At 61.5% G+C, this 22802-nt stretch overlaps 1 protein-coding gene across 2 annotated transcripts; it reads left to right on the top strand.

Annotated features, from left to right (window-relative positions):
* Nucleotides 1-8357: 8357 nt before the first annotated feature.
* On the top strand, nt 8358-21072 carry LOC123361554 (mucin-2-like). 2 transcript variants are annotated; one of them, XM_045001529.1, is made up of 10 exons: nt 8358-8754; nt 10536-13157; nt 13912-14109; nt 14850-14965; nt 15263-15321; nt 15933-16081; nt 18950-19018; nt 19125-19287; nt 20071-20197; nt 20518-21072. In XM_045001529.1, exons 1-10 carry the CDS (start codon nt 8685-8687, stop codon nt 20566-20568), a joined length of 3624 nt encoding a protein of 1207 aa, XP_044857464.1. In that variant the 5' UTR covers nt 8358-8684; the 3' UTR covers nt 20569-21072. The 2 variants fall into 2 exon arrangements, 1 of the variants encoding a protein (XP_044857464.1); XR_006576176.1 differs by lacking the exons at nt 15263-15321; nt 20071-20197; nt 20518-21072 and having other exon boundaries at nt 19125-19192.
* The last annotated feature ends 1730 nt before the right edge of the window (nt 21073-22802 follow it).

Below are 22802 nucleotides of genomic sequence, written 5' to 3' on the forward strand. Positions count from 1 at the left end.
TGCGTTCTATACAGTTCTGCTCACCTGCGCTAAGCGACCCATCACGCCCGGCGTTCACGCAAGCGTCTGGCCCGAGTCGGTCGTTAACGGCTTGAAATCAAGGTAGATTCATCCTTCAGCTTCGTGCCGGCCGGGGAAGCGCCTCCATCGCTGGAGCCCGGGATCCAAAACCCAGCTAAGGAGGGAACAGAACCAGCGAGGGAGCTGGGCCGAGCAGCTGGGGAGGGGATTAGCAATGGGTCACTTGTGAAATTGTGGTAGAAATACCAGCGGCTGAAATGTGTCACGGGGGGACGCACCACTTCCCGCAGACCGGCACCGCAGAGAACGGCTGTCCTGCACCGTGCGATTGGCGCGTAGGGAACAGGGCTTTTCCAGGAAGCCGGCTGTGGGTGGCTGGGGAAGCCGGGTGAGACATGCACACAAACCGGGAAACGACGGCCTAGGAAGGAGAACTGCAAAAACGGATCTGGGGTCACCGTAGACCACAAGCTAAATATGAGTCAATAGTGTGACACTGTGGCAGAAAAAGGGAACATTGCTCTGGGCAGGCGTGTTGTAAGCAAGACAGGAGAAGTGATTCTTCTGCTCAGCTCTGCACTGATTAGACCCCAACTGGAGGATCGTGTCCAGTTCTGGGTGCCACATTGCAGGAAAGATGTGGACAAATTGGAGAGAGTTCAGAGGAGAGCAACAAAAATGATGAAAGATCTAGAAAAATATGCCCTGTGCGGGAAGATTGAAAACCCTGGGTTTGTTTAGCCTGGAGAGGAGAAGACCGAGAGGGGACGTGAGAATAGTTTTCAAGTACGTAAAATCGTTGATCAGCTGCCTCCCGGCTGGGTCGGGGAAATTGCTAAGAGCCCGTGGCACTGGGGAGCTGCAGAAAGCAGACGGAGGTTGTACGGGAGCCCGTGGGCGGGGGGAGGAATCCAGCTATTTTAGGGACACCCCCCCCCCCCGCAGATTCTCCAGGCAAGGGGCCACCCGGGGCGCTGCTCCGCTGGGACGCTTTGGTCCCGTTCGCCGGTTAACGCGTGGGGCAGAACTGGTCTGATTTTCCACCCGGACATGTGTAATTTAGCGCGGCGCTGCTGGTGAAAACGGGCGCCGTCGCGTTCGTTCAAAGTCCAGGCCTGAGGGCTGGAAAAGACAGACCAACTAATGCCAATCCCCTGGCTGCCCAGGGAGGGGTGGCTTTGCCCAGAGCCGTGGGGGAGCCAGAGGTCTTGCAGCGGATGCCGTGCTCGTGTCAAGCGCGGTACCAGCGCACGGGGCGCCGGGCTTATGGGGAAAACCCTTCCCCGGGCCAGGACCGGTGCGTGGGAACAGGCCGTGTGACACAGCCCCCTCTGGTTGAATGAGAACGCACGTGGGGGTTAGAAAGCCGGGCGATGTTACGATTTCACGGCCCGGAAACAGCCCTGGAACCATCCACAGCAGCAAAACCGTGACAGGTGCAAAAGGGGGAACTGAGGCACAACCCAGTCGCGGCCGGCTCGGCTAGATGTCGCAGCGAGAGCCCTCTGGAGAACGCTGTTTGAATCGGGTGGTCGGGGCTGGCGTTGGGTTTGCTGGGACCCGGGGCCGGAGCTCGAGGCTATGGATATCCTGCCAGGGAGCTGTAAGAGAACCGTAGGGCCCCGAAGCTGGTGTCTCCGATCGGCTTATGCTTGGTCTGGGGAGGCTTGATTCGTAACCCTGAGGTCTCCAACCCCCTGCTAATCCCCGGGGCTGAATCTGAACCAGCTCCGTATATGGCCTGCCCGTTCGGACGGTAACCCGATGAAGTGACCCCGGAAGGAACTTTCTGCAACCAGCGTTGCTACCAAGCTGCGCTAAGAACTTTACTCGTCTCTGTAGGTATCATGATCTTAATCACAATCGTCCCTCTCTTTGCTGTGTTAATAAATCCTAGTTTAAGAACTGGACGGAAGGGTGTATTTGGGGGAGATCTGAAATGCCCCTTGACCCGGTGGGTGGATGTGTCCAGTCCTTTGGGACCGGTAGAACTTTATAGCGGATGAACAGGATTTTCGGTGATCCTCCTCGTATTCGACTCGGCCGTCTGGGCGGGAGCCCGGGGCTGGGTTGCTTTCGGGGAGCGGCGGCTTTGGCTTCTGGGTCGTCCGGCAGGTATTGGATCCCGAGTCTTGCACAGCGCTGGGATGCCGGGTTCTCGGGCCAAAGGTCCCCGTCACGGGGTGTCCACCCTGCCCTCGTCCGGCCGGAGGGGTAAGCTCGCCGGGGGCGGAGGAGCCTGGGAAGGCCGGGACCCAGGGGTGCGGCTGAGGGGCCGGACCGGGGGGCCGCTGAGCCGGAACCCGCAGCGGCAGGCGGGCGGACGGACCCCGGCTCCCCCGGCAGCCGCTGTGGGCGTGGTGCCGTGAGGAGGATCCCTGCCCGAACCTGTCTGGGAGAAGAGAATTTCTCTCCCCATCCCTCCCCGGAAGGGAACCCCGGAGGGCTGAGTCCCGCAGCGAGAGCGGGGCCGCGGGCGGAGCAGGAGGGTGTCGAGCCGGCGAGGAGGAGGCGCCGTCCCTGCGGTGAGTGGATCCCCCCCTGCCATCGCAGCCCCTGGTTCATGATGCCCCAGGCAGGGTCTGTGCACTGGGGTGGGGGCAGTGCTGAGCCCCTGGGGGGGCGGGTACAGGCCGTGCTCAGACTGGCACCTGCTGGCTCAGACGGGTACGGGGAGGGTCCCCTTTCTCTCAGCCCCCCACCCCAAGCATTCGTCTCCGTCTCACCCTCTTTCCCCGCCCTGCCAGCCTCCAGGGCGTGTGGGCCTCCTGCGGGAACACGGTGAATTTGACCCCCCTCCGGGTGTAGGCGCAGATGGACTGGGGAACCGCCCGCCCCTGGGGGTGAGGGGGGGTGTCTCAGCCTGCCTGGGGGGGGAACAGGGCGGGGACAGGCACCATGCCCCCCCTTGCTGTTCTGTGCGGCCCTCGACGCCCGGACATGCCCTGGGTCCGGCAGGCGGGTGGCGAGCTCCCAGAGGGACACGGTGCAGACACACCCGCCCCCGAGAGCTGCGGGGGGATCTCACGGCCCCTCTCCCCTGCCCTCACACAGCGCTGGAGGATGGGCGCGTGCTGCGGCTGTTGCCGTGACTGTAGCGGCGAGACGGGTGTCGACTTCGGAGGGGGCAGCGGCATCGCCTATTGGCAGGAGGCCAGCGCCGACGGTGGCGGGGACTGCGGCTACGGGGGTGACGGTGGCGGTGAATGAACCCAGCAGCCGGAGGCAGCCCGGGGAGTTGGTGACGCGTGGGAGCAGCGGGGGAGCAGCTTCCAGGCTGCCAGGACCCAGGGTTTCACCGTGACACCCGAAAAACAGGGCTGGCTTCTCACAGGCCATCTGCTCTCCCCGGCTTTGGGAGGGGAATTGGGGGCTGGTGGGTTAGAGCAGGGGGGGCTGGGATCCAGGACTCCTGGGTTCTCTCCCCGGCTCTGGGAGGGGAGCGGGGGCTGGTGGGTTAGAGCAGGGGGAGCTGGGAGCCAGGACTCCTGGGTTCTCTCCCCGGCTCTGGGAGGGGAGTGGGGGCTGGGGGGTTAGAGCGGGGGAGCTGGGAGCCAGGAAGCCTGGGTTCTCTCCCCGGCTCTGGGAGGGGAGTGGGGGCTGGTGGGTTAGAGCAGGGGGTGCTGGGAGCCAGGACTCCTGGGTTCTCCCCCTGGCTCTGGGAGGGGAGTGGGGGCTGGTGGGTTAGAGCGGGGGAGCTGGGAGCCAGGACGCCTGGGTTCTCTCCCCGGCGCTGGGAGGGGAGTGGGGGCTGGTGGGTCAGAGCAGGGGGGCTGGGAGCCAGGACGCCTGGGTTCTCTCCCCGGCGCTGGGAGGGGAGCGGGGGCTGGTGGGTTAGAGCAGGGGGGGCTGGGAGCCAGAACTCCTGGGTTCTCTCCCCGGCTCTGGGAGGGGAGTGGGGACTGGTGGGTTAGAGCAGGGGGGGCTGGGAGCCAGGACTCCTGGGTTCTCTCCCCGGCTCTGGGAGGGCAGTGGGGGCTGGTGGGTTAGAGCAGGGGGCGCTGGGAGCCAGGACTCCTGGGTTCTCTCCCTGGCTCTGGGAGGGGAGTGGGGGCTGGTGGGTTGGAGCAGGGGGGCTGGAAGCCAGGACTCCTGGGTTCTCTCCGCAGCTCTGGGAGGGGAATGGGGGCTGGTGGGTTAGAGCAGGGGGGGTTGGGAGCCAGGACTCCTGGGTTCTCTCCCCAGCTCTGGGAGGGGAGTGGGGGCTGGTGGGTTGGAGCGGGGGGGTGGGGGCTAGGAGCCAGGACTCCTGGATTCTCTTGCCTGCTCCATGTCTCTCAGCCACATTGCATGCCTGTCTCAAATCACGTTAGCACAGGGACTTGTCTCTCTCAGTGACCTGTCATGTGTGCAACTTTATTTAGAACTGTACATGTCGAATTTTGGTGGAGAATTGATTATTCTGACGCATATTTAAGAATGTTTTAGTTTTGACTGAAATGTTCACGGGCGTGGGAAATGTGGGGGGGGGGGGTAGGGCCTGTCTCGCTGTTTAATGTCAGTCCTGGTTGAGTTAACGGTTTGTGACTGTTCACACCCACCCTGTTGCCCTCCCCTGGCGAAATACACAGAGCAAAGGGCCGCAAATCGCCAGCCCGCCCGTGGTTTCATTGTTCGTTCCCGCCTGGTCCGTCGGGAACCCACCAGCCGCTGGAGCCGGCCGAGTCTCGGGCAGCCTTGTTCGGAGCTGTACGTGCTGGTCGGCTCCCGCTGGAAAGATTTCCGTCCCTCTGGGTGCGCGGGGAAATCTGCACTGCCCCACTGAGAGGTGACCGCCCCCAGCCAGTCGGTGAGCTGCGCCCCACGGCGAGGGCCGCACCCGCTCCCCGGGGAGCCAGTCAGAGGGGTGGGTCCCCCAGCGAGTCGCCGCAGGAGACGCACAGCTGAGCGGCTCCCGGTCCCCGGCCCCTGTCCGGCTGGGCCTGGCTCTCGCTTGCGGGTCTCTGGCTCACCCAGAGCGGGCCGGGTTGCTAAGCTGCTTGTTTTGGGCCAAAGTCCGCCCTTCTGCCCTGCCCCCCTGTAGCGGGGCGGTCACCCCGTGTGGTGAGTGGGGGGGGGGCGGTTTGGCTTGGGAGGACGATCTGCATTGGGGGACGGGAGACTGGATGGATGGAGGAGACCTGAGCAGGTAACGTGAGAACCCAGGAAGGGGGGAGAGGCCAGGTGACACCTCTGCCCAGGAAGCTGAACAACCAACAACAATAACATTGCAAACACGGAACAACACCATTGCAAACACAAACACACACACAGCAGCAGCAACAATAACAACATTGCAAACACAGACACACAGCAGCAGCAACAACAACAACATTGCAAACACACACAAACTGAAAGAAAAAAATTGCAAATGCACAGAACAACAAAACCATGGCAAACACACACACAGCCAGTAGCAGAAACATTGAAAACAAACAGAACAACAACAACAGAACCATCGCAAACACACACAACAACAAAAACTTTGCCAAAACAGCCAGGAGAAAAAACATTTCAAAACCCAAAACAATTACAAAAAGTTTGTGCTGCATCAGCTGCTGCTTTAACCATTTTGATTTAATAACCCCGCGAGCAGTCTCAATGACCCTGGCCCCCAGGAACCGGATTCAAACCTGGCTCGCTGCTCGCTCTCAAAACAGAATTGTGAGCAGAGGATCCTCCCTGAGCAAGGGGGTGTAAAGTGGCATCCTGCAGGGCTCGGCTCTTTCACGGTTTTATCAGTGAGCCGGAAGGAGACGTAAAATCACCCCGATAACGTTTGCCAATGACACAGAAAGCGGGGGAGTGGGGGATCAGGATGGGGGCAGGGCAGGGCACGGATCTGGATCGCCGGGTAAACCGGGCGCAAGCCAGCAACAGGTGCGTTCATACAGCTCCATGTAAATGTATAGATCCAGGAACAACATGCGCCGGCCGGCCGTACGGGACGGGGGCCTCTCCTGGGGAGCAGCGACTCTGAAACCGATTTGGGGGGTGTGTTGTGGGTTATCAGCTCGACACGAGCTACCAGGGCTGATGTGACCCTGGGCTGTATCATAAACAGGGGAATCTCGAGTAGGGGCAGAGGTGATTTTCCCTCTGTATCTGGCCCAGGTGTGGCCGCTGCTGGGATCCGGCGTCCAACCCTGGTGCCTCCTTCAAGAAGGATGTGGCTAAATTGGAGCAGGGTCCGAGCAGAGCCAGGAGAAGGGTTGGGAAATAGGCCTGATCGTGCTAGACACAAGGAGCTGCACCCATTTGGCTTCACACAGAAGGGGTGACTTGAGCAGAGTCAATATTAGCTGCTACGTGGGGGGCGGATATTTAATAACCGGCCCTTCAGCCTAGCAGAGGCAGGTCTAACTCGGTCCGAGGGCTGGATGCTGAAGCTAGAAATTCAGACTGGAAATATGGCACCAAAGTTTTAGCAGTGACCGTAACTGACCCTGGGACCAGTTTCCCAGGGGTCAGGGCGGATTCTCCACCGGTGACAATTTTTAAATCCAGGGGTGGTTGTTTCTCTAACAGCTCTGCTCTGGGAATTCCTTGGGGGCAGGTCTCTGGGGGTTCGGGCGAGATGGTACCGTCCATCTGGCTGTGCAATCTAGGTTCTGGTGGTTTGAGCTTTCATTCACAGTTCTTGCAGCAGGAGCCCGGCGTGAAGCTGGCGTTTCATTAACGAGGCGGGCTGGTGGCTCCATAAAAGTCTGCTTTAGCCATGGGCTCGACTTCCGTTAGAAAACACTTCGTTTTTTTCCCCCACGTCTGTTCTTTCTTGAAAATACATTTTCGTGAAGCCTTCCTGCAGTCTTACCACCCGCAGCCTCGGCGAGCAAAGCAAACGAACCAGAACAAAGCCTGGGTGAACAGAGATTTTTTAAAGACAATTAATAGCTTTAAAACCATAGCGAGCCCCTCTCCTTTCAAACGCAGACCGAGCCGAACCATTCACGGTTCGCTCGGCGGGCGTAGCTCAAACAAGACTTTGAAATCAAACTTTTCTTGTTAACCGACTTTGGAAAGAGCTGCTTGTTTGCCCAAGTGCGAGCTGCTGTGTGGGAGGGTGTTAACCCGTTACGCCCGACGCTGGGAGCCCGGAAAGGTTGTCGTCCGGTTGATGTACGATACGGGCCCAAGGGGTTAGCAGAACCCAGTCACTGTCCAGCGTCAAGCAAGGGTTCGTCACAGAAGGGCCGGGCGCAGATCCCTGAACTGAGTGTCCTGGCCCAGGTCTCGCTGTAACCGGCTGTGGGTGAGACCGATGCTGGGGTGCGCGTGGCAGATGGGGGGCTGGACAGCTGGGAAGGGCTCTGAGAGTGGAGGTGTCTGGAATGGCCCCGGGGTTTGGGGGTCCGAACCCAGGCCGGCTGAAAGGTGTGGGGCTGCGGAGGTGGACTCTGGGGCAGGGGCTCAGGTGGGTCCCAGCCAGGGGAGATGTGGGGCAGGGCTCTTAGGGGGAATGCAGGGAGCCAGGGGAGGATGGGTGGATGTGAGGCAGAGAGACTTTGCTGCAGGTCTCTGTTCTGTGCCGTGTTCCCGGCGGCTAATGGCCCGTCTGCGTCACACGCTGGCCGGGAGACCCGGCTGGCTGCAGAGTTGCGGGGCAGGGCCCCTCTGGCTTCCCCAGGGGTCCTGTCCGGGTGGCTCAGTGCTCCGTGGTCAGACCCGGGACAGCTGTAGCCGGTGCCCTGGCCAGCCAGCCCCGAGGGGAGTCGGCCACCCCAGAGTCCTCTCTGGCTTCGGCCCCGGGACTCCGTGACGCCAGGGTCGCCCCACCGACTGAGACGTCCGTGGGAGATGCAGCGTGGCCGGGGGGACCTGGCCAGCAGAGGAGAATGAGACCCAAACGGTGCCTCCCCGGGGGCACCAGCGGAGACGTGTTCTGGTTTGCGGCGGTGCCTCCGGCGGGACGCTGCCGGTTTTGGCGGAGAAGGACACGTGTGGCCAGGGATTTGCTGAGGCCGCAAACCCGGTTTCCCAGCAGCTCCATCCGGGACCGAACCCTCGAAGGGCTCTTGAAACTTTGCCAAGTTCAGAGCCAGATAAGATCAAAGCGGCTGCGTTGTCCTTGGGGAGGGCTGTCGCTTGCCAGGCGGGTGATAGCAGGTGTGCAGCCGATTGGCGCAGCCGGCCGGTGCCCGGAGCAATAAGCCGCTATCTGCCTTGGCCGGCTGGACGGGGAAGTCGGGGAACAAAGGAGCCCTTGTGGGCTGTGCAGATAAGCAGCCGGCCCCTTCGTGTCACCGGGGCCGAGTGATGAGCTGCGTAGCTCCTCGCGGGAAGAAGGAATGAGCCCGGGCGTCAGATACACACACACACAGATACACACAGACACACACAGACACGGCTCTGGGCAGAGCCAGGGTGCGTCTGGCAAGGCCACAGAGCGAGATGAGGAGGGTTTTCGTGGGGACCACGGCGTACCCGTCTAATCCGAGCGCTGGGGGAACCCGTGCCTGCCTCCGGCCCTGGGGTCTCTAGCCCGCTGCGCGGCGGGGAATCGTCCTGCGTCCCAGAGGCTGGTTTATTCCCCCTCGGTCGCCCTTTGGCCTGTGAAAGCGAAAGGCTCAATCTCCTCTTAATCGCTCGCCAAGGTGTGAGGCAAAGGTTCCCGGCGCAGCAGGGTGAGGATGGGCTCAGGGACGGGAGAGGGGCAGTTGCTCCCCTGACTCGCCTGGTAAAGGATGAAGAAGCTGCTGGCCCTCGTCCTCCTCCTCTTCCTCGGCCGCTTGGCTTCTTCGCACGGGCCAGGAGGTGAGTGCAGCTGGTGGTGAGAAACCAGCCGGCCGCCGCTCCTGTCTCAAGGGCGCCTGGGGTTTACTGAGTTTGTTAAGTTCTCCGGACGTTCCCACGCCGGGGATGCAGCCGTGGGGTCTCCGCAGGACCTCCGGGTCCCCTCGTCATTTACCATCCCAAATGCAGATACCCCTCTGTCCCCTCTAGGGTCCCGGTGAGATGGGGTCCAGGGGACAGAGGCAAGGAGAGCTGGCAGGGGAGGAGGTTTCATACAAACAAGAGGGAGTCATTTTTTGCCGAACACGTAACTCGCCTGTGGAACTCCCTGCCACAGGATATTGTGATGGCCAAAAGCATAACCGGGGTCGGAAGAGAACTAGATAAGTTCACGGAGGATCGGACCATCGATGGCAGATGGCCAAGATGGCAAACACACGGAACAACAACATTGCAAACACAAACACATGGTTTCATGGGACAATACAGGGGGGTGAGTGCTCCCCGGTTCTTGGTGTCTGGCAGAGCGATGAGTTTCCGGCTCGTCTCTGGGAGGCAGGGGGCAGGTTTCCTTTGCGGACCAGATGGGGGGCGATCGCTTTGTGAGACGGGTTCGCCCACCGGTGATGGGGCGATTTTTGTCTTTTATCGTTTTCCTGCATGAGGTCAGTCCTGGGGATGATCGGCTTCCCCCCCCCCCCAACGTAATGGCTGGGAGGGTACTTAGCGCCCTGGTGGGCGTGGGACCCCTGGATCTGGAAATGAAAGGGGTGGGTTTTGTGCTCCTTGTTCCGGCAGGGGCTGGAGTTGGTGGGCGCATGTCGGCGGGGCGCTGGCGCCCCATGGTGAGTCTGGAGAGGTTCGGGGTTGTTCGAAGGCCAGAAGAGGGGGTTCGGGAACGATTTCTTCCAGGGCGGGCTCTGGGTTGTAATTATTTGATGACACCCCGTATGGGCGGTGGGTGACGCTAGGGGTGTGCGGTCGGAGTGGAGGGTTATTTCTCTCGGGGTATGTGGATGGCCCATTCTGTGCTACTTCTCCGGCGGAGCGGCCCTGTTTGGTGAAGGTGGGATTGAGAGTGCGACCGTGCGTACCCCGGACTTCCTCCTCGGCGCTTGTTCTGCGGCCTCGGAGGCAGATCACCAGTGTCTTCGTGCGCTCGGGGTGGTGACGGGGTCTGGGAAGGTAGGCGGGGGCCGGGGCGATCCGGGGGTCTCTTGGAGACGGTTATCTGTCGGGTTCCACTCTTAAAGCTGATTGTGTCCAGGAAGCTGACGCGGTTGAAGTTGTGGAATCTCTGAAAGTTTTGGTCGTCTGTGCAGACGTGTGTCGTGGGCGGGCGGGGAAGGGGGGGATCTCTCTGTCCCTGCCCTGTTCTGCGCGCTCCCCCTGGCGCAAGGGGGAAAATGAAGGGGACAGCGTGGTTCTGCTGGGAGTTTGCAGGAACGGGGAGGGGACCGGCACCAAGGCAGGTGTTTCTGGGCGAGGGGGAAGGTGAATCCTCTGCTGCCAGGATCCAGGACTTAGGGACATTTTCACCGTCTGGCCCAGGTCAGCCGATTTCACCCGCTTCCCCCTGCATGAGCCCAGTCATTTGCCGACAGTTCCCAGGTGCCATGGAAGTACTGTAGGTCTCCGAGCTGGAATTCCTGGGAGCAGGGGAAAAGGGGCTCCCGCAGCGCAGCTCGGAAAGGGCAAACTCGGAGGTGGGTCACGTTGTCCCCCCGAAATCCTCTGATCTCTTCTCCCGGGGCTCGGCGTAGGAGAGACCCAACCCCAGCCGTGCAATGTTCTCCCCGCAGGACCCCCGTGGCGGCCGGAGAGGGAAGCGCTGCAGGAAGGAGGAGACACGCCGGCCAGGGGCTGGGATGCCGGGGTGCCCACGGGTGCCGGAGCAGGCGTTTGGGGTGATCTCGCACCCGGTGTGAGGGTAGAGGCCAGGAACCCCCGGCACCCGGCGATGCGTGAGGAGACCGAGCGCAGGACTCCGCTGCCAGGAGAGAGACGCGACGCCAGTGACTTCACGGGCTCCCCCGACAGCCCCGCTGCGGCCGGGCCACCTCCTGTCCTCCAGGATCCCGGCACCAGGGCCCTGCCGGCTCCCCTGGCTAAAGCCTCGGCCACACCCGTCCCGGCTGCCAGCCCCAGGGCCTCGGACACCACCCCCACACACACCCCTGCTACACCCACCACTGCCTCTGCCATAACCTCGGCTACACCCGCCGCTGCTGTAACCAGAGCGACACCTACCGCCGCCTCAAATACAACCGCTGCCTCAAGTACAACTGCCGCTACCCTCATCCTCACAACTACACCTTACGCTTCACCCCGTACTGACACCACCATAACTACACCTAACGCTACACTCACCACCAACATCACAACTACACCCACCACAACTACAACTGACACTATGCCCACCGCCACCACCTTGGCTGCCCCCACAACTACAGCTAATACGTCACCCCTTACTGACACCGCCACCACTACATCTAACACTACACTTTCCACCTCCACCCCAACTATACCAACCACAGCTACACCTGACACTACACCCACCACCACCACCTCAGCTGTCCCCACAACTACACCAACAACTGCACCTTACACTCCACCCCTTACTGACATAATCACCACCACCACAACTACACTTAATGCTACACTCACCACCTCCACCACCACTACACCAACTACAACTATATCCACTGCAACTACTATTGACACTATGCCCACCACCACCACCACCTTAGCTACCCGCACAACTACAGCTAACATATCACCCCTTACTGACACCACCACCACTACATCTAACACTACACTTTCCACCTCCACCCCAACTACACCAACCACGGCTACACCTGACACTACACCCACCACCACCACCTCAGCTGTCCCCACAACTACACCAACAACTGCACCTTACACTCCACCTCTTACTAACATAATCACCACCACCACAACTACACCTAATGCTACACTCACCACCTTCACCACCGCTACACCAACTACAACTACATCCACTGCAACTACAACTGACACTATGCCCACCACCACCACCTTAGCTACCCGCACAACTACAGCTAACATGTCAGCCCTTACTGACACCGCCACCACTACATCTAACACTACACTCTCCACCTCAACCACAGCAACACCTGACACTACACCCACCACCAACACCTCAGCTATCCCCACAATTACACCAACAACTACACCTTACACTCCACCCCTTACTGACATAATCACCACGACCACAACTACACCTAACACTACACTCACCACCAACACCACAACTACACCATCTACAACTCCACCTGCCAGCTTCACAACTACACCTGAGACTTCACCCCTTACTGATACCATCACCGCTACACCTAACACTACACTTGCTACCAACATCACAACTACACCTAACACTACACTCACCACCTCCATCACAACTACACCTTCTACAACTCCACCTGTCACCTTCAAAACTACACCTGAGACTTCACCTCTTACTGATACCATCACCACTACTCCTAACACCGCACTTGCTACCAACACCACAACTACACCTAACACTACACTTGCCACCTCCATCACAACTACATCATCTACTACTCCACCTGTCATCTTTGAAACTACACCTGAGACTTCACCCCTTACTGATACTATCACAACTACACCTAACACTACATTCACCACCAACACCACAACTACACCTAACACTACACTCACCACCTCCATCACAACTACACCTTCTACAACTCCACCTGTCACCTTTGAAACTACACCTGAGACTTCACCCCTTACTGATACTATCACAACTACACCTAACACTACAGTCACCACCAACACCACAACTACACCATCAACAACTAAACTCACCACCTTCACAACTACACCTGAGACTTCACCCTTTACTGATACCATCACCACTGCACTCACTACCAACACCACAACTACACCTAACACTACACTTGCCACCTCCATCACAACTACACCATCTACAACTCCACCTGCCAGCTTCACAACTACACCTGACACTCCACCCCTTACTGATACTATCACAACTACACCTAACACTACACTCACTGCCTCTATCACATCTACACCATCTACAACTACACCCGCCACCTCTGCAACTACACCTGACACTCCACCCCTTCCTGATACCACCACCATCACTAACACTAGCACTACACTCGCCAACTCCACCACAACTATACCCATCACCCCAACTACACCAACCACAGCTACACCTGACACTACTCCCATCACCACTACATCAGCTACCCCCACAACTACAACACCTACTACCACTGTCACCAACACACCCACTTCCACAACTACCACCACCACCAGTGCTACACCCACTACCACTATGAGCACAAGCACTGCTGTGTCCTCACCCACTCCATCCTGGAGCATCACAACAGCAGGTGGGTGACTGTCTCATAGGGTGAATGTTGTGACAAGCCATAAATGGACACTTTTCTCTTACACATTTATACCATGTATTTTTATGTTGTGCATCAAGAACAAATTCCCCCGGGGCATATTCAGATTGGAGTGACATCAGAATGACGCCTCAGTAATGTAAATCCTAACTCCTGTCAGAACTCCTGGGAGGGGAGTGGGGGCTGGTGGGTGAGAGCAGGGGGGGCTGGGAGCCAGGACTCCTGGGTTCTCTCCCCGGCTCTGGGAGGGAAGGGGAGGGGAGGGGGACTGGTGGTTTAGAGCAGGGCGGGCTGGGAGCCAGGACTCCTGGGTTCTCTCCCCAGCTCTGGGAGGGGAGTGGGGGCTGGTGGTTTAGAGCAGGGGGGGCTGGGAGCCAGGACTCCTGGGTTCTCTCCCCAGCTCTGGGAGGGGAGTGGGGGCTGGTGGGTCAGAGCAGGGGGGGCTGGGAGCCTGGACTCCTGGGTTCTCTCCCCGGCTCTGGGAGGGGAGTGGGGGCTGGTGGTTAGAGCAGGGGGGCTGGGAGCCAGGACTCCTGGGTTCTCTCCCCGGCTTTACCATGGTCTCTTGGTGGTAGGTCACTTATTTCCCTGTTCTCTCCCCCTTGTACCAGCGCTAATGACGGTGACCAACCTCTTTATGGTGCTTTGCGATCTGCAGCTGGGGCTGCCTGGGAGTGGGGCGCTGGGGTTGTCCCACCTGGCGCTGAGCCACTGGACGATGGCTTGTCTCTTTCAGCGCCCTGCCAGAACGGTGGCACGCCAAACGGCACCGAGTGCCTCTGCCCACCTGGCTACTTCGGCCCCCGCTGTGAGTCACTGGACACCAGGTTCTGCCAGAACGGGGGGGTCTGGACCGGGGCAGAATGCAAATGCCCCCCCTTCTTCCAGGGGCCAGAATGCGAATTCGCCGTGGGCACCGTCGCGCTCAGAGTCGGTAGGAAGCTCTGGGTTCCACCAGCCCAGCTCCCTGCCCTCCGAGTGCCCAGACTGGAGCATCCTGGCCAGGCCGTGAGCCAGGCCCGTCCTCCCTCCCCTGGGAAAATAAAGGTTTGGCCCCTGGATCCTGGGGTGACCAGACGTTCTGATATTATCGGGACCAGCCCGTTATTAGAAGCTTTGGCTTATACACCCAACTGTCCCCTTTTCCCCTGATTTCTCACCCCAGGCCTGACTGTGTTGGATAAACTGGTTTAATTCCTGGTCTGCTGAGGATGGGGACAGCGCGGAGGGTGGGTTGGCTGGGACCCCCCCCGCCCCACTGGCTCCTTAATAAACCCAACGTTTTCTTTGGTGCTGAAAAGGGCTTTTTTTATGGAAACAAAAATAATTCACAGGGACGTTTTGATTCCCCCTCCCGAAATTCCCCGTTTTCCACTAAGTTGCCGAACGTTGTGTTTGTGTTTCATATTCAGGTGTCGCCCCCACATGCCCCCCCCCCCGCACACACACACACTCCCAGTGCCAGTGTCGATGGTTGGTTTGATGGTTTCCCCTCAGCCTCTCCTCGTCAGTCATGTGCTCCAGCCCCCTCAGCATTTTTGTTGCCCTCCGCTGGACTCTCTCCAATTTGTCCACATCCCTTCCGTAGTGGGGGGTCCGGGTCCCGCAAGGCGCAACGTGGGTGCCTGGCTCCTGGGGGTTCTCACTGGGGTGTCTGGTCTCTCCCCTGCCAAGAGGTGAACGTGACGATGGACGTGAAGCTGCAGGTGACCAACCGCGAGTTCACCGCTGACCTGGCCAACGCCTCCTCTCCGGCCTGGCGAGGGTTCGGGGCCCTGTTCACACAGCAGGTGAGCCCCGGGGGAGAAACCGGGATGAGAGGAAAACCCGGTGGGGGGGTGTCAGGGTGAGAGGCCTCCGGTTGGGGCCAGAGCCGTGCTCTGCCTCAGTTTCCTCCGTTGTGTAATGAGGAGGAATGGACCTGAGTTGGGGGAGGGGTTCCCAGCGCTGGTTTGCTGGCGAGGGCGGGGCACTGGCTGCGTCCGTGGTGGGGCTGGGAGCCCCACTGGCCCCCTGCCCCCCCCTTGCTCGGTGCACGAGGGCCAGGACAGCCCTGGCCGGTGACGCATGTCCCCTTTCCCTTCCAGATCAAGCCGGTTTATAGCCAGATCCCAGGGTTTCAGGACCTGGAGATCCTGGAGCTCACGTGAGTGTCACAAACCCGGGACCCCCGGCGCCACCCGCAGGCCCCGATTGCTGGCGCCCCCCGGTTGGGTGGCAGATGTTCCTGCTAAGGTCCCCTGCCAGCACCGACATATTGAAAACGGCCTGGGGAGGGGCGGGGTAGCAGGCTGCTTGCACGGAGAGGGAGGGATCTGTGTGTGTGTGTCCTGGCACGTGTGTGTGAGAGCACGTGTGTCCTTGCACATGTGTGCATGTGTGTGTCCTTACACGTGTGTGTGTGAGAGCACGTGTATCCTTGTACGTGTGTGTGCCTGGCTATGCAAGTGTGTGTCCTTGCACGTGTGTGTGTGAGAGCACGTGTGTCCTTGCGCGTGTGTGTGCCTGTCTATGCAAGTGTGTGTCCTTGCACATGTGTGTGTGCACACGTGTGTGCTGCTACCTTGCTACCCCTGGTGCACCACACCCCAGTCACACGCGGGGCGGTGGCAGAGGCTGACTCGGGACAGGAACCGGGGGGACCCCCCCACAGCGGGAGCAGCCCCCGGGTCCCCGGGACTCTCTCCTGGCAGGTCCCGGTGGGCGGGCAGGGGAGGTGGGCACAGGCTGACGGCCCCTGGGCGTTTGCTCCCCCAGGCCGGGCAGCGTCGTGGTGACCCACAGGGTGGCCCTGGCCGTCCCCGTCACCGCCCAGCTCGAGGCCACGCTGGAGAACCTGCCGCGGCGGCTGGCGGAAGAGATCAGACTGGCGGCCCGCGACCAGGTCGTCTGCACTAGCAGCTCGCGTGAGTCTCTGTCCCGGGGGGAGACACAGGGCAGAGACCCCCCCCCCACAGGCCTCGATCCCCTTCCTGTCCTGGGGGGGGCACGTTTCAGACTGTGCTGGCGCGGCAGAGATTGGGGAGGGAGGGGGGTGAGGGAGGAGGGAAGGGAGAACAGGGAGGCGGGAGGGAAGATGGGGGGCAGATGGACGGACATGGGGACATATCTGGGAAGGGGGAGGGAGGATGGAGGTGGCGGATGGGCGGATGGACGGACAGCAGGACGTATCTGGGGAGGGAGGATGGAGGGGGGTGGCTGGACGGACAGCAGGACGTATCAGGGCAGGGAGGATGGAGGGGGGTGGCTGGACGGACAGCAGGACGTATCTGGGGAGGGAGGATGGAGGGGGTGGCTGGACGGACAGCAGGACGTATCTGGGGAGGGAGGATGGAGGGGGGCGGCTGGACGGACAGCAGGACGTATCTGGGGAGGGAGGATGGAGGGGGGTGGCTGGACGGACAGCAGGACGTATCTGGGGAGGGAGGATGGAGGGGGGTGGCTGGACGGACAGCAGGACGTATCTGGGGAGGGAGGATGGAGGGGGGTGGCTGGACGGACAGCAGGACGTATCTGGGGAGGGAGGATGGAGGGGGGCGGATGGACGGACAGCAGGACGTATCTGGGGAGGGAGGATGGAGGGGGGCGGATGGACGGACAGCAGGACGTATCTGGGGAGGGAGGATGGAGGGGGGTGGATGGACGGACAGCAGGACGTATCTGGGGAGGGAGGATGGAGGGGGGTGGTTGGACGGACAGCAGGACGTATCTGGGGAGGGAGGATGGAGGGGGGCGGTTGGACGGACAGCAGGACGTATCTGGGGAGGGAGGATGGAGGGGGGAGGATGGACGGACAGCAGGACGTATCTGGGGAGGGAGGATGGAGGGGGGTGGATGGACGGACAGCAGGACGTATCTGCGGAGGGAGGATGGAGGGGGGTGGTTGGACGGACAGCAGGACGTATCTGGGGAGGGAGGATGGAGGGGGGTGGTTGGACGGACAGCAGGACGTATCTGGGGAGGGAGGATGGAGGGGGGTGGATGGACGGACAGCAGGACGTATCTGGGGAGGGAGGATGGAGGGGGGTGGCTGGACGGACAGCAGGACGTATCTGGGCAGAGAGGATGGAGTGGGGTGGCTGGACGGACAGCAGGACGTATCTGGGCGGGGGGAGGGAGGGGGGTGGCTGGGCGGACAGCAGGACGTATCTGGGAGGGAGGATGGAGGGGGGTGGCTGGACGGACAGCAGGACGTATCTGGGGAGGGAGGATGGAGGGGGGTGGCTGGACGGACAGCAGGACGTATCTGGGGAGGGAGGATGGAGGGGGGTGGCTGGACGGACAGCAGGACGTATCTGGGGAGGGAGGATGGAGGGGGGAGGCTGGACGGACAGCAGGACGTATCTGGGGAGGGAGGATGGAGGGGGGTGGCTGGACGGACAGCAGGACGTATCTGGGGAGGGAGGATGGAGGGGGGAGGATGGACGGACAGCAGGACGTATCTGGGGAGGGAGGATGGAGGGGGGCGGATGGACGGACAGCAGGACGTATCTGGGGAGGGAGGATGGAGGGGGGCGGATGGACGGACAGCAGGACGTATCTGGGGAGGGAGGATGGAGGGGGGCGGATGGATGGACAGCAGGACGTATCTGGGGAGGGAGGATGGACGGACAGCAGGACGTATCTGGGGAGGGAGGATGGAGGGGGGTGGATGGACGGACAGCAGGACGTATCTGGGGAGGGAGGATGGAGGGGGGTGGCTGGACGGACAGCAGGACGTATCTGGGGAGGGACGGAGGGGGGTGGATGGACGGACAGCAGGACGTATCTGGGGAGGGAGGATGGAGGGGGGTGGATGGACGGACAGCAGGACATATCTGGGGAGGGAGGATGGAGGGGGGTGGCTGGACGGACAGCAGGACGTATCTGAGGAGGGAGGATGGACGGGGGCGGCTGGACGGACAGCAGGACGTATCTGGGGAGGGAGGATGGAGGGGGGTGGATGGACGGACAGCAGGACGTATCTGGGGAGGGAGGATGGAGGGGGGTGGATGGACGGACAGCAGGACGTATCTGGGGAGGGAGGATGGAGGGGGGTGGCTGGACGGACAGCAGGACGTATCTGGGGAGGGAGGATGGAGGGGGGTGGCTGGACGGACAGCAGGACGTATCTGGGGAGGGAGGATGGAGGGGGTGGCTGGACGGACAGCAGGACGTATCTGGGGAGGGAGGATGGAGGGGGCGGCTGGACGGACAGCAGGACGTATCTGGGGAGGGAGGATGGAGGGGGTGGCTGGACGGACAGCAGGACGTATCTGGGGAGGGAGGATGGAGGGGGGTGGCTGGACGGACAGCACGACTAATCTCGGGAGGGACGAGGGATGGGGGGGGATGGACGGACAGCAGGACATATCTGAGGAGGGAGGATGGAGGGGGGTGGCTGGACGGACAGCAGGACGTATCTGGGGAGGGAGGAGGGAGGGGGGTGGCTGGACGGACAGCAGGCCGTATCTGGGGCGGGAGGATGGAGGGGGGTGGCTGGACGGACAGCAGGACGTATCTGGGGAGGGAGGATGGAGGGGGCGGATGGACGGACAGCAGGACGTATCTGGGGAGGGAGGATGGAGGGGGGTGGCTGGACGGACAGCAGGACGTATCTGGAGAGGGAGGATGGAGGGGGGTGGCTGGACGGACAGCAGGACGTATCCGGGGCGGGACGGGCAGAGGGTCGCTCTAGGGAAGCCGGGAGGGGGGCGGTTTGCCCCCTCGCTGCCCGGGACGTCCCCAGCGGCCAGGCACCCAGGGCGTCCCTCTCGGTCTCTCTCCGGCCCCAGGGAATCTGTGTTTCAATCCCTCCTCCACCGAGGTGACGAGCCGGACGACAGCAGAGTTCAATGGTGCAGGTGAGCCCCTCACCCCGCTCCCTTGTGGGGTGTCGCACCCCCAGAACTGGGGGGGCGCTGCCTCCTCCCCCACCGCTCTCTCACCGGCCCCCCCTCCCCTCCCCAGAGCTCTGCAGGCAGACGCTGCCCCCCGGATACAGCCCCCACTTCTTCCCCCGCCCGACGCCCGACGGCTTCACCTGCGCCTCCCTGTGCACCGGGGGGCTGCCGGGCGCCCTCGGCTGCAACGCGGGACAGTGCCGGGTGTCCCACGCCGGCGCCCACTGCCGGTAAGTGTCACCCACCCGCCCCCGCGGCGAGGATCCCGCCCGTACGGCGGGGAAATGAGACACACGCGGCCCGGGTCCCGCCCTGGCCAGGGAACGCCCCCATCACGGCCGGGTGCCCTGTCCCGAAACCCAACCCGTATCCTTCCTTCGGAGGTGACTCCCCTACTCCTGACCTCTAACCCCTGACCTCTAACCCTGACCCCTGACCTCTAACCCTGACCCAACCCCTAACCCCTGACCTCTAACCCTGACCCCTGACCCTAACCCCCGCCCCTAACTCTGACCCCTGACCTCTAACCCTGACCTCTAACCCTAACCTCTAACCCTGACCTTAACACCTGACCTCTGACCCTTACCCTAACCCCGACCTCTGACCCTAACCCTGACCCTAACACCTGACCTCTAACCTTGACTTCTGACCCTGATCCTAATCCCTGACCTCTAACCCTAACCTCTAACCCTGACCCTAACCCTGATCCTAATCCCTGACTGCTAACCTTAACTCCTAATCTTGACCCTTGACCCTAACCCTTTACTGATTTAAAACTCCAAACCTACCTAACCCCTGACCCAACTCTGACCCCAAACCCTAACCCCTGAACCTACCCCAACCCTGACCCCAACCCAAATCTGAAACCCGTACCCCTCACCCCGCTTCTCCCTTGGGCGGGGAAGTCTCTGTCTCGCCCCCGGCCGTAACCCCTGACTCTAGCCCCATTGGGGGGGTGGGGGCAGCCCGGGGAAGGGCCCATTCTCACCTGCGGCGACTGCCCCCCACCCCAGCTGCCCGGCGAGCGGCCGGTTCTGGTACCTGGGCGCCAGCTGCGAGGTGCAAATCGACCGGGTCGGCGGCACCGTCGCCATCGTCGTCATCGTTGCCTTTGTGCTGCTCAACGGCGCCGTCCTGCTGGTGAGAGAGAACCCGCCCGGCCCGGGGGGGGGGGCTGCGGCTGGACCCCCGGGGAGGTGGGGGGGACCCTGCGGCTGGACCCCCGGGGCGGTGAGGGGGGGACCCTGCGGCTGGACCCCCGGGGAAGTGTGTGTGGGGCCTGCAGCTACCCCCCCCCCAGGGTGGTGTGGGAGGGGGGACCCTGTGGTTGCACCCAGAGTGAGGGGTAGGGGGGACCCTGCGGCTGGACCCCCAGGGAGGTGGGGGACCCTGCGGCTGGACCCCTGGGGCGGTGATTAAGTCTTCTCTGTGTTCTCTCCCCCCCCCGCTTTTGGCTGCAGACCTACAGGTCAAAGGTCAAAGGGTGCCTGCGCTGCCGTCGGGGGCGCTGACCTCATCGCCCCCCTCCCCGGCCCAGCCCCGCAGGGGGAGGGGAGCCCCGTGCAGCCGACCGACGCTGACTGAAACCTGGGCCGGGTCACCCATCACCGCAGTGTGGGGGGGGGACACACGTCCTATCTGGGGTCTGTACAGCACCTGGCGCGGCGAAGGACCCCGGGTCTCGGCCGGGGCCGCTAGGATCTGCCGAGATCCCCACCGCAGAGCTGGTTTCACCAGCGGACGGGAAGCCGCCGCCCACGGTGCCGGAACGCCGACCACATGGGCCGACAGCGGGGACTTCTGGGGAGGGGGGGTTTCGTGGGTGCTTGACGCGTCTCAGCCGGCCCCCGCCCCCGTCGTCCCGCCCCACCTGTGGGCAGGCAGAGGTTTCGGGGCACCCTGAGCAGAGGGCTGCGCCACCGACCCTCTTGGCGAATAGCCAGACACGGCCCCATCCATCAACAGGGGAGGACGGGGTGAGGAGACCAGGAGACAGGCTCAGGTTAGCAACAGGAGCTGGGGGGAGGTTTGGGGTTACGGCGGGAGCTGGGGGGAGTTTGGGGTTGCAATGGGCGCTGGGGGAGGTTGGGGGTTACGGCGGGAGCTGGGGGAGGTTTGGGGTCGATGGAGCAGGAGCAGGAGGCCAGAGGCAGGAGGCGGGTGCGGGAACCCACGTTAAACGGGGCGTTCAGACCCACGGGGGGGCTCATACGGGACCCCGAGGAAAAGGGGGCAGAGAGACCGGCGCGGCGAGCGAGTGGATCCTGCCAGCAGAGCCCTGGCTCCGGCCCCTCTGAATCCTGCCGTCACCTTTGTGACCCACTGGCCGGCCCCCCCAAGTAGAGCCCAGGGCCCCAGACCTGCCCCCTGAGTCCTGCCCAGAGCCGAGCCCAGTTGTGGCTGACGGAGACGCCGCCTGCCCCCGGGGGGCGGTTCCAGTCACCGTGCGACGTGTCACACTGTCTTGGCTGGACGCCACAGCCCGCTATTAAATATTTGCTCCCGCACCGCGGCAGGACTCGCATCGGCCTCGCGTCGCCCCTGCACCGGCTCCGGGTTCAGCCCGGTGGCCGTTCTCCGAGCCGGATCCGCACGCCCAGCCCCCGAGCTCACCCCCAGGAGCAGGCGGGGGGTTGGAGGCCGCGGGGGCCGGAAGAGCAGGACCCCTTGAGGGTCTGGCCGGAGCACGGCACTGGCCCGGTGGGTTCACGGCGCTGCCCCGAGAGAAGGATGCTGCTGCTCACCTCGGTGTGCAAACTCACGCGCACCCTGCGCACACTAACCACACGGACACACTGATAGTAATGCACACGTCTTCACACACTGACTGCACAGACACTAACACACACTGTCACACTAACCACACAGACACACTGACACTAATGCACACGTCTGCAAACACACTGACCGCACAAACACTAACACACACACATCTGCACACACATCTGTGCACACACTAACACTAATGCACATGTCTTCACACACTGACCGCACAGACACTAACACACACACGTCTGCACACATACAGACACACTAACTGCACAGACACTAACGCACACACATCTGTGCACACACTGACACACTAACCACACAGACACACTGACACTAATGCACACGTCTGCAAACACACTGACCACACAGACACTAACACACACACGTCTGCACACACACAGACACACTAACCACACAGACACACTGACACTAATGCACACGTCTGCGAACACACAGACACACTAACCACATGGACACACTGACACTAATGCACGTTTGCACACACACAGACACACTAACTGCACAGACACTAACGCACACACATCTGTGCACACACTGACACACTAACCACACAGACACACTGACACTAATGCACACGTCTGCAAACACACTGACCGCATCTGCACACACACAGATACACTAACCACATGGACACACTGACACTAATGCATATCTGCACACACATGGACACACTAACTGCACAGACAGTAATGCACACACATCTGTGCACACACAGACACACTAACCACACTGACATTAACAAACACACATCTGTACACACACACACTAACCATACACACACACTGACACTAATGCACACACGTCTGTACACACACACTCTAACCACACAGACACTGACACTAATGCACACACATCTGTACACACACTGACACACTAATCACACTGACACTAACACACATCTGTGCACACACACTAACCACAGTGAGTGACACACACACATCTGCACATCCCA

This window comes from Mauremys mutica, unplaced genomic scaffold, assembly GCF_020497125.1.
Source record: "Mauremys mutica isolate MM-2020 ecotype Southern unplaced genomic scaffold, ASM2049712v1 Super-Scaffold_328, whole genome shotgun sequence".
NCBI classification, from domain to species: Eukaryota; Metazoa; Chordata; order Testudines; family Geoemydidae; genus Mauremys; species Mauremys mutica.